This window comes from Pelobates fuscus, chromosome 3 (assembly GCF_036172605.1).
Source record: "Pelobates fuscus isolate aPelFus1 chromosome 3, aPelFus1.pri, whole genome shotgun sequence".
Classification (NCBI taxonomy): domain Eukaryota; kingdom Metazoa; phylum Chordata; class Amphibia; order Anura; family Pelobatidae; genus Pelobates; species Pelobates fuscus.
The window spans coordinates 377,177,866-377,189,957 of record NC_086319.1 but is presented as its reverse complement, the minus strand read 5'-3'; the positions used below and the strand labels follow the sequence as shown (position 1 = coordinate 377,189,957).

General features: G+C 44.2%; 1 protein-coding gene across 1 annotated transcript in view; it reads left to right on the top strand.

The window, feature by feature from the left end:
• The window catches only part of KRI1 (KRI1 homolog), a 29,643-nt gene that overhangs the window by 1,308 nt on the left and 16,243 nt on the right, over positions 1-12,092 (top strand). Inside the window, exons 3-6 of the mRNA XM_063449482.1 lie at positions 17-122; positions 1,407-1,497; positions 2,687-2,741; positions 6,315-6,364. Coding sequence (XP_063305552.1) covers positions 17-122; positions 1,407-1,497; positions 2,687-2,741; positions 6,315-6,364 — 302 coding nt within the window. The remainder of the gene's footprint in view (positions 1-16; positions 123-1,406; positions 1,498-2,686; positions 2,742-6,314; positions 6,365-12,092) is intronic.

Genomic DNA, 12,092 nt, shown 5'->3' with positions numbered 1-12,092 from the left:
GCTGTTTTCTCTTTAGATGATTGATCCTAAGTTGGACAAAGAATTTTATCGTACCTTGTCTCTGCTCAAAAAGAAAGATCCGAAAATATACCAAGAGGATGCCACCTTTTATACAAGTGAAGGTAATGATCTGCATCCTTTCATTAAATTCTTGCGAAACAAGCTCACCTGAGACTTTAAACCTGTCACGAGTGACAGCTGACGCTCTCAGCCCATCACTACCTGCTATTGCTGGTATGATTTGGTATGGCATAAGGTGTAGCATAACCCCCCTTAGCCGTTTTGTCAGAGGGGTCTGGACTACAGGTGTCTGTGGACCCTAAATCCCAGTTAATTAATAAAGTGTTAAAAAAAAATATAAAAAAATAATCACTTAAAATTTTCCTTTATTTTAACGGCAGGACAGACTCCCCACAGATATGTATGTACATATATTACCACACCTTCCCTTAGTACCCCTTTTTCTCTCCCCCTTGGTCCCCAGTAAGTCTCCTACCTTTATTGTAGCGTGGCTTAGCAGAGTAGACCGCGGTACAGGAACTATAGTTTCCTGTATCCGGCTGGACTGACAGGAAGTGCTCGCTCAGTGAGCACTTCCTTTTAGTCCGGCCGGGTACAGGAAACATAAGTTCCTGTACCGCGGTGTGTGCTGCTCCGCTCGGCCACGCTACATAGAGTGCCTGGCAGAAGGGAGTGCTGTGCGCCCACCTCCTGCCGGTCACTCTGATCCAGTGCGCCCTAAGGCGGCCTTTTGTGCCACCTTATGAAATCGCCGTCCCTGTTCAAATTGTAACGCTATGCTTATTGACTCTAAACGTAAATTATATCTTTGGTTTTAAAAAGTTTTCAGTGAGGAAGCACCTCTAGTGGCTGCCTGTTTGATAGCCATCAGACTAAGTTTTTTGCCTTCTTTTGGATCAACAGCAAAAACATATGTGAGGAAGGCTGAACTTGATGGACGCAAGTCTCTTTTCAGCTATGTAACCATGTAAGTGTGTTGTCTGACAAATGTCAACATTGATATTTTCCAGAAACGCACCAAAACCACTTAATTCCAGCGTGCTGTAGTGATTATGGTGCTTTAAAAAGTGGGTTGTACTTGTGAACTATACATTATACACAAAGTATCTCCTATGCAATTTATTTTATTGTTCATGCTAATGTGCTCTACTGAGAGGGAACAGCGGGAGTTTTTCAGCATTACCGGTATCTCTAGTTGCAAATGCTGATAAATTTCAAGTACTGCAGAAATATCATTCAACTCATTTTCTAATAATAATTGTTATTAATAAAAATCACATTGTAATGAAAGGGCTAATATATTAAATGTACATCAAATACGTTAACGTTTTATTAAATCTGTTTGACTTGGCATTCAACTTTATGAAATGTGTCTGTGTGTCTAGAGCTGGCTGATGTTAAACAGACAAAGTCCGTTAAAGAGAAGCCTATGTACCTGAAGGACTACGAGCGAAAAGTTATTCTCGAAAAAGAAGGGTATGTAGCACATCTGAAAAAGATTATGTGGCCGAATGCCTCTTCAAGCATTAAAGGGTTTCTCCCCTAAACAAATTTAGCTTACGGAAAAGCTTTGTATGAGGAGTGTGTCCTCTTTTTTTTGTGTGCAAAAAGTGCAGATTTCTTTAGATATATTATTATATAAATTATTTATAAATATTTATAATGTGTGTGTATATATATATATATATATATATATATATATATATATATATATTGACATAAATTAACCTGGTTACACCCCCTTGGCTTTCAAGTATACAACAAGTAATGTTACTTCCTGGTTTTGTTAGCTCAATGCAGCTGACCTCAAGATGCTTTAATTGCTCAGAGCACCTGACTTACACAGAATTCTCATTGAGCTGTATTTGGAAGTCTGTGATTGGACAGCCACAGAATGTATGGATGGGGTTAGAAGGAGAGGGCTTTGAAAGGCAACAGACAATAGAACTGCTGATTTTAGATATATCCCCAATAAAAAAAATACATAATTGAATGCATGCAAGTTTTCATTTTGGGTATATCTACTAAACAGTGATGTTTATATATTTTGTATTTGGGCAGTGGAGCGTCCCTTTAACATAGTATCAGGGCTCTGGTATGCTTTAAATTAGGTGCAAAGTATTCTAGTAAACAAATAAAATAAAGGAGCGATGATGGCACCACAGGAATGGATAGTGTAAAGTCACCCAGTCACTCCACAAAGCGCAGCAACTCAGTGAATAACCAGATACATACCTTGTGTGCACTGACATCTTGTTTATGGTTATTTGCAAAGTATTCTAGTGTCCAATCATTTGTAATAGAGGGGAATCTATAATCACCTAGGCGACTTCATCTCAATGCATCCCTTGCCTAATCTGTGTTGTTCTGCTGTCAATAAACCATCTCTCACTTTTTTCACCATGTGTCCTAGCTTGTCACATTCTTGTACGATGTGTCTGTATATTGAGTTAAAAAGGAAAGAATATAATCCCATAGCAATACAGATTAGTGCCGTGTTAACTTGTAGCTGGGTAATACAAGTTAATCATGGATTAAAAAATATGAAAAGTATCAAAATATCACCCCTGTATCTGAGTCAGTCATTTTTTATCTTTCATGGCTGTACACATATTTGAACGAATGGTGGCTTCAAATGATTGCTTTAATTTTTTGTTTTGTAAAGAAAATACGAGGATGAAGAAGATTCGGAAGAAGATCAAGATGATATTGAAGATCAGGTATTTAGCAATAGGCAAAGATTAAATAATGACATTCACACAGTGACAGGCCCTAGAAATACACACCTACATTCACACACTGCCAGACCACAGAAATACACACCTACATTCACACACTGACAGACCACAGAAACACACACCTACATTCACACACTGACAGACCACAGAAACACACACCTACATTCACACAGTGACAGACCCTAGAAATACACACCTACATTCACACACTGCCAGACCACAGAAATACACACCTACATTCACACACTGCCAGACCACAGAAATACACACCTACATTCACACAGTGACAGACCCTAGAAATACACACCTACATTCACACACTGCCAGACCACAGAAATACACACCTACATTCACACACTGCCAGACCACAGAAATACACACCTACATTCACACACTGACAGACCACAGAAACACACACCTACATTCACACACTGACAGACCACAGAAACACACACCTACATTCACACAGTGACAGACCCTAGAAATACACACCTACATTCACACACTGACAGACCACAGAAATACACACCTACATTCACACACTGACAAACCACAGAAATACACACCTACATTCACACACTGCCAGACCACAGAAATACACACCTACATTCACACACTGACAAACCACAGAAATACACGCCTACATTCACACACTGACAGACCACAGAAATACACACCTACATTCACACACTGACAGACCACAGAAATACACGCCTACATTCACACACTGCCAGACCACAGAAATACACGCCTACATTCACACACTGCCAGACCACAGAAATACACGCCTACATTCACACACTGCCAGACCACAGAAATACACACCTACATTCACACACTGACAGACCACAGAAATACACACCTACATTCACACACTGCCAGACCACAGAAATACACACCTACATTCACACACTGACAGACCACAGAAACACACACCTACATTCACACACTGACAGACCACAGAAACACACACCTACATTCACACAGTGACAGACCCTAGAAATACACACCTACATTCACACACTGCCAGACCACAGAAATACACACCTACATTCACACACTGCCAGACCACAGAAATACACACCTACATTCACACACTGCCAGACCACAGAAATACACACCTACATTCACACACTGACAGACCACAGAAACACACACCTACATTCACACACTGACAGACCACAGAAACACACACCTACATTCACACAGTGACAGACCCTAGAAATACACACCTACATTCACACACTGCCAGACCACAGAAATACACACCTACATTCACACACTGCCAGACCACAGAAATACACACCTACATTCACACACTGACAGACCACAGAAATACACACCTACATTCACACAGTGACAGACCCTAGAAATACACACCTACATTCACACACTGCCAGACCACAGAAATACACACCTACATTCACACACTGCCAGACCACAGAAATACACACCTACATTCACACACTGACAGACCACAGAAACACACACCTACATTCACACACTGACAGACCACAGAAACACACACCTACATTCACACAGTGACAGACCCTAGAAATACACACCTACATTCACACACTGCCAGACCACAGAAATACACACCTACATTCACACACTGACAAACCACAGAAATACACACCTACATTCACACACTGCCAGACCACAGAAATACACACCTACATTCACACACTGACAAACCACAGAAATACACGCCTACATTCACACACTGACAGACCACAGAAATACACACCTACATTCACACACTGACAGACCACAGAAATACACGCCTACATTCACACACTGCCAGACCACAGAAATACACGCCTACATTCACACACTGCCAGACCACAGAAATACACGCCTACATTCACACACTGCCAGACCACAGAAATACACACCTACATTCACACACTGACAGACCACAGACATACACACCTACATTCACACACTGACAGACCACAGACATACACACCTACATTCACACACTGACAGACCACAGACATACACACCTACATTCACACACTGACAGACCACAGAAATACACGCCTACATTCACACACTGCCAGACCACAGAAATAGACGCCTACATTCACACACTGCCAGACCACAGAAATACACACCTACATTCACACACTGACAGACCACAGAAATACACACTGACAGACCACAGAAATACACACTGACAGACCACAGAAATACACACTGACAGACCACAGAAATACACACTGACAGACCACAGAAATACACACTGACAGACCACAGAAATACACACCTACATTCACATACCAAAGAAATATGCAATTTAAGTATGTAAGTGAAAGGTATAAGATGTGGTAAATCAAAAACTCTCTGTGCTCCTGTGTTTGTATTAGTAAGTAGTTTTAGGCTGGGTTTGGAGCTTTGCACATTACATTTTGAGTCTAAAACCTATTTTTGGAATTCTGTAATAATTCTGTAAAACTGTATATTAATCATTGTAAATGCTAATATTGGCTAAAGCAGGGACCACAAACACTAGATCTCTATTAGACTATGCTCCCCATAATAAGAATTTGGTGACGTACAGTGTAACAGTAGCTGGAGGGCTTATTAGACCCTCTTGATAGTGTATTTCTTTTTTTTTGGTTTTTATTCTTTATTTTGAAAGATTTTTTGGTTGTTTTTTTTTGGGGGGGGGGGGGGGGGGGGAGAGGTACAGAAAGAAAGACAGGGGGGTAAACATTTGTAGTCCAGTTTTCACAACATGTACATATACTTGTTATAACATAGATTTATAGTGTACTAAAGGGATATTCTAAGCTAGACTATGCAGTAATGGATTAAAAAAAAAAAAAAAAAAAGCTACTTACATTGGAACTTGCTGCAAAACTCTTGGTTGTAGATGACATTATTTACAGCATTATTAGCAAAAGGGGAAGGAAACACTGCATGTTCAGGGGGAGGCGCAGAAAGGATAGATTTATAAAGCAAAACCAATGTTCTTTACATTGTTTAAAATTAAGGAAACACTTAATGTAGACACTGTCTGCTTCATCTCACTAAACTGGTTATAGTGTCTGGAAGGCTCTGGTGGAGTCATTTCATTCAGCATTAAACACATTTAATGTATTAATGATTAACAAGAGTCCACAGCAGCCCATCCTCTCTGTCCTGCTTTGGGTAATGAGGAAGTATTAGTCCGAGCAGCAATGGGCAGCTGTGATTGGCTGAGAGTGTCAGCTGACTGACCTAGCCTATCAGAGCTTCAACTGACGGTATAGATAGAGGATATGACTATTAGGAAGTGTGTAATCTCTGCCTTAGCCACACCACTAGAAGGGACCGGACTGTGGGTGACCAGGGACCCATATTTAGTGTTAACTGCTCAAAAATGGTTCAGCACTGAATTGAGGGACAGTGTCCGGGGACTCCAGGCACTATAACCAATTCAAAGAGCTTAAATGGTTATCGCGACTACAGTGTCCCTTTAAGAGAAATTCCCCTGCCAGCATTTGTGAGGGACTGTATTTTAATCAAGTTGTGTGTGGCTGCACTAACTATCACTTCTTCCTGCAGAGAGCCCGATCCCCAACTTACCTTGAGGAACAAAAGCAAATCCGAGATAGGTGAGTGTAAGTGGGGGGCGGGGGTTTGGGACACTTATGTTATCATACAGTGTTAAATATTGTGTAATCTTTTTAAACCTACAAGTACTACAATATGTGGTACTGTGTTAGACCCTTCCATGCCAACTTTTAAAGAAGCACATTGATATTTATGTGCTGTATTCAACCCTCAAAACACTACTGAAATGTATAGTTTATCAATCAGCAAGCATTACAACGGCAGACACAGACCGTGTCTATGCCCTGCCATTACGTTTTGTCGTTTTTTTTTTTTTTTTTTTTTGTTAATGTGATTGTGTTAGCAGACTTGTGTTTACGCGTTTCCCTGCAGACCCACCTTGTGAAAGTTCATTGGCAATGCTTGATTTGTTTGGACATATTAATACTCCATTGATGTCAAAAATCAAATGAAAATTAGCAAGCATGTGTCTGTTACTTGTCTCTGTTTCCCCCAATGAGAAAAGTGTGACCGGCTGCTATAAGCTTATTAAACAGTTCAATAATTAGATCTAATTAGAGCTAAACAACATTTCCCATTAATTTCTGGGAAACCAGGGTTTTTTGGATGAGAAAAAAAAACCAAAACACTCGTACCCCACAATGAGATGCTCCTGATTGGTGTAGACCAGGGGTAGGCAACCTATGGCACATGTGCCATGCACGGCACTCGAGGTGTCTTTGCACGGCACTCAAGGCTGCTAGAGCCAAACAGGCTCTGGCCTTTCAGGAGTCCCAGTGAAACTTCAGATATCTGCTAATACGAAGAGGTGGTGAAGGACAATCCTCAATTTATGCATTGCAGCACGTAGAGAAAGTGATCTGAATGGGAATCCACACTGTTGCAGCTCCTGTCTCTGACCTGTACCTGGCCAGCCTGGTCCCCACTGGAACCCAGGGAAGCCACCCACACTGCTAGATATACACAGATATGCAGAATAACCCTCCCCTCATACAAATAATACGAACAGCCCACACACAAACATATACACAATCCCAACAAACTCAACACTAGGGATCGACCGATTATCGGTCTGGCCGATATTATCGGCCGATTTTCGGCAATATCGGTATCGGCCAATAGAGATGCCGATAATACATACCAGGACCGCCGGGCCTATTACAAGCCCATTACAGCACACTCTTACTTACCTTCCCAGCAGCTCCCTTCCGCTCCCCTGTCTAAATCTCGCGAGTCCTGCGGCCGTCAGAACATTGCCACGGGTTACCATGGTAACACTTCACGCGGCACACAGGCCGCGAGAGTTAGACAGGGGAACTGAAGGGAGCTGATGGGAAGGTAAGTAAGAGCTTGCTGGACCCCCTCTGCACAGTCCATGCCACTGGACCACCAGGGAATGCCATATCCCCCCTCCCTGGCCAGGTAACAAGCACGGAAATGGGAACTAAAACACTATTTACCTTTTTTTTTTTTTAAAGGTAAAATAAAAATGTGCTTCCCCCCGCCATTTTACACATTTAACATACCTACACAAACATACACTACGCAAATACACACACTCTGCATTCATTATATACACACTACACACACTCATTGCACAAACACACACTCTGCATTCATTATATACACACTACACAAACAATCACGGCACAAACACACTGCATTCACTATACACACACTACACAAACACACACTTTGCATTCACTACACAAACATACAATGCATCCACTACACAAACACACACACACATTGCATTCACTAATCAAATACTCTCACTGCATCCACTACACACACGCATATTCTTGAAAACGTAAAAAATAATCACACTGACATATATTTTGTGCATTTGCCTTAATTCATTTTTTTTTTGCAAAATAAATAAAATAAACATGTTCAGTTAACAGTAGATTTGTGAAGAAATAGTTAAAGCGGCACTGTCATGCCGAACTTACCTTTCCTCAATCTCTTCCTCTTCTCCCCCTCTCTCAGGATCTGTTATTCTTTTCTTCCTGTCTTCTTTAGTTTTCTTTAAAATCATAAGACAAAGTAGGGACTCTTTGTCTTATGGAGGATTCCTCCGCTTGACCAGCTCAGACCAGCGGAGGAGCAAAGTGTGCTTCATTTCCGCTGGTCAGAGCAATTTTCCCATGATCTCTAGCTTTCCTCCCTGTTCCCACAATGCTTCCTGTCAGTATTGCCGAACGTCCTGTCACTTAGACAGAACGCCGGCAAAACTGCCGAATTGCATCCTAACAAAATGAGAAGAGTTTCTCCATTGGTGTTAGGATGCAATTCGGTACTTTGATCGTATCGGAATTTCATTCTAATGAATGAAACTCCGATCCTATTCATTGCCACGGCTGCATCTTGCAGCCGCTTAGTAGAAAACTCCCTAATTCCCACGGTATCAGGGAGCTATCTACTAAAAGGCTGAAAGACCTAAATTGGTCTTTCAGCCAAATGTACTAATACTAAGTAAAGATTACTTAGTATTAGTAAATAATATGCCCCTACTCGCTATACCATGAGTAGGGGCATGTCTAGTAAGCAGTGAGCAGCCTGTGGCTGCTCACTGTAAAAAACAAAACAAAAACCTAATAAACCCCCCCCCTGTGCGGGGGTTAAAGATGGGGGGGGACCTACTGTCCTCCCCCCTGGCCCCCACCCCTGCGTGGTGGGTGGGGGCCCTAATAAAACAATAAGGGGGGGGGGGGGCTACTGGCCTCCCCCCTGGCCTCCACCCCTGCGCGGTGGGTGGGGGCCCTAATAAAACAATAAGGGGGGGGGACCTATTGTCCTCCGCCCCCACCCCTGCGCGGTGGGTGGGGGCCCTAATAAAACAATAAGGGGGGGGACCTATTGTCCTCCGCCACCCCCCCTGGCCCCCACCCCTGCGCGGTGGGTGGGGGCCCTAATAAAACAATAAGGGGGGGGACCTACTGTCCTCCCCACCTGGCCCCCACCCCTGCGTGGTGGGTGGGGGCCCTGATAAAACAATAAGGGGGGGGAACCTACTGGCCCCCACCCCTTCACCTACCCACACAAAGATGGCGGCGCCCTGAATAAAGATCGGGGCAGAAAATAAAGAATAAAAAATAGGTAATGTGGGGGGATTAGGGGCATTTGGGAGTGACTAGGGGGTCAATTGGATGTAGGGGAGGCGGGAGGGGGGTTAAAAAAAAAAAAAAACGGGATTCGGCATGACAGTGACGCTTAAATTTTTTTTTAAAAAGGGTAAATGTACAGAATATCAATAAGTTATCGGCTATCGGCCTGAAAGTTCACAGAGTATCGGTATCGGCTCTAAAAAATCAATATTGGTCGATTCCTACTCAACACTACTAACAATCCACATACATGCACACGACCCCACATGCAGCCTCTCACATGCAATACCCCACACATACACACACTACCAAACACACAATGTGACATATCCATCCACACACAATTCCACAAGCAGCTCCCATACACAGCCTACATTCATAGGTATCATACACAACACCACAAACTACTCCTGAACATATACAATGTAATAGCTCATATCCGCACAAATACAACGATACAAAGCAACTGCAGTATAAATAACACAAGCAGGATATGGCAACATACACACCTCAATTTTAAAAAATAGGACCGGCACGCTACGGGACATAACAATCTTATTTCGGCACAGTGCTGCTAAAAGGTTGCCTACACCTGGTGTAGACTGTGGTTTCCGCTTGCAACATATTAGCAAAAGCAGCAGGAACGTTTAAGGTTAATATTTTCTTTTCTATTTTGCATATTTCTCATGCATTATCTATGCATTTAAATGGGGATCTGGAAACCCTATACCTATACCTGTTGCCTTTTTCCTTCACTAACTTTATAGAGAAAGGAAGTGGTCTATGTTTATGTTTCTAATTGTATATGTTTCTATACGTTATATCTGTTATTTTCTGTTGCCGGCTCCGAAAGCCTTAGACCTAGCTCAACCCCATAGCATCCCCCAAGCGACACCATGCGACACGCTAGCTTTAAAAATAGCAGCCCTCCGGGTACCCAGAGCACAACTCCCACCCCCAGATACAGCAAAACTATCCGGGAATCCACACCCGGCACCAAGGGCTCCCCTACCCAATAAAACCTTTATAACGTGCCTCAATCTGGCCTTGGTATCAAGGCGTACTGTAAACTAGCCACAAGGCACATAAGGCCCAAGTTTACTGCCCCACCCTGTCGCAAGCTTAAGGAAGACCGCTAGGGACACCTGGGTGAACCCGCATATACCAAAAATTAAAACTGAGTTGAATAAGCTAAGTGGCGAAATTATTATTGTACTGTAAAATTGTTTTATCTGGTGATCACAATATATGTTACATTGGATGCAAATACTCGCAAAAATAAAGAATTAAAAAAAATAAAAATAAATGGTGATCTGGGCTCTTTGGAGACTATGAATTTCCCCCTTTATCAGCCCCGCACAGGGTGACACAGACAGGAGGGAGCTATGGGACATGGAGTCTGTCCTTCCCAGGACAGGGTGACACAGACAGGAGGGAGCTATGGGACATGGAGTCTGTCCCTCCCAGCACAGGGTGACACAGACAGGAGGGAGCTATGGGACATGGAGTCTGTCCCTCCCAGCACAGGGTGACACAGACAGGAGGGAGCTATGGGACATGGAGTCTGTCCCTCCCAGCACAGGGTGACACAGACAGGAGGGAGCTATGGGACATGGAGTCTGTCCTTCCCAGGACAGGGTGACACAGACAGGAGGGAGCTATGGGACATTGAGTCTGTCCCTCCCAGCACAGGGTGACACAGACAGGAGGGAGCTATGGGACATGGAGTCTGTCCCTCCCAGCACAGGGTGACACAGACAGGAGGGAGCTATGGGACATGGAGTCTGTCCCTCCCAGCACAGTGTGACACAGACAGGAGGGAGCTATGGGACATGGAGTTTGTCCCTCCCAGCACAGGGTGACACAGACAGGAGGGAGCTATGGGACATGGAGTCTGTCCCTCCCAGCACAGGGTGACACAGACAGGAGGCAGCTATGGGACATGGAGTTTGTCCCTCCCAGCACAGGGTGACACAGACAGGAGGGAGCTATGGGACATGGAGTCTGTCCCTCCCAGCACAGGGTGACACAGACAGGAGGGAGCTATGGGACATGGAGTCTGTCCTTCCCAGGACAGGGTGACACAGACAGGAGGGAGCTATGGGACATGGAGTCTGTCCCTCCCAGCACAGGGTGATACAGACAGGAGGGAGCTATGGGACATGGAGTCTGTCCCTCCCAGCACAGGGTGACACAGACAGGAGGGAGCTATGGGACATGGAGTCTGTCCCTCCCAGCACAGTGTGACACAGACAGGAGGGAGCTATGGGACATGGAGTTTGTCCCTCCCAGCACAGGGTGACACAGACAGGAGGGAGCTATGGGACATGGAGTCTGTCCCTCCCAGCACAGGGTGACACAGACAGGAGGCAGCTATGGGACATGGAGTTTGTCCCTCCCAGCACAGGGTGACACAGACAGGAGTGAGCTATGGGACATGGAGTCTGTCCCTCCCAGCACAGGGTGACACAGACAGGAGGGAGCTATGGGACATGGAGTCTGTCCCTCCCAGCACAGGGTGACACAGACAGGAGGGAGCTATGGGACATGGAGTCTGTCCTTCCCAGCACAGGGTGACACAGACAGGAGGGAGCTATGGGACATGGAGCCTGTCCCTCCCAGCACTGGGTGATACAGACAGGAGGAAGCTATGGGACATGGA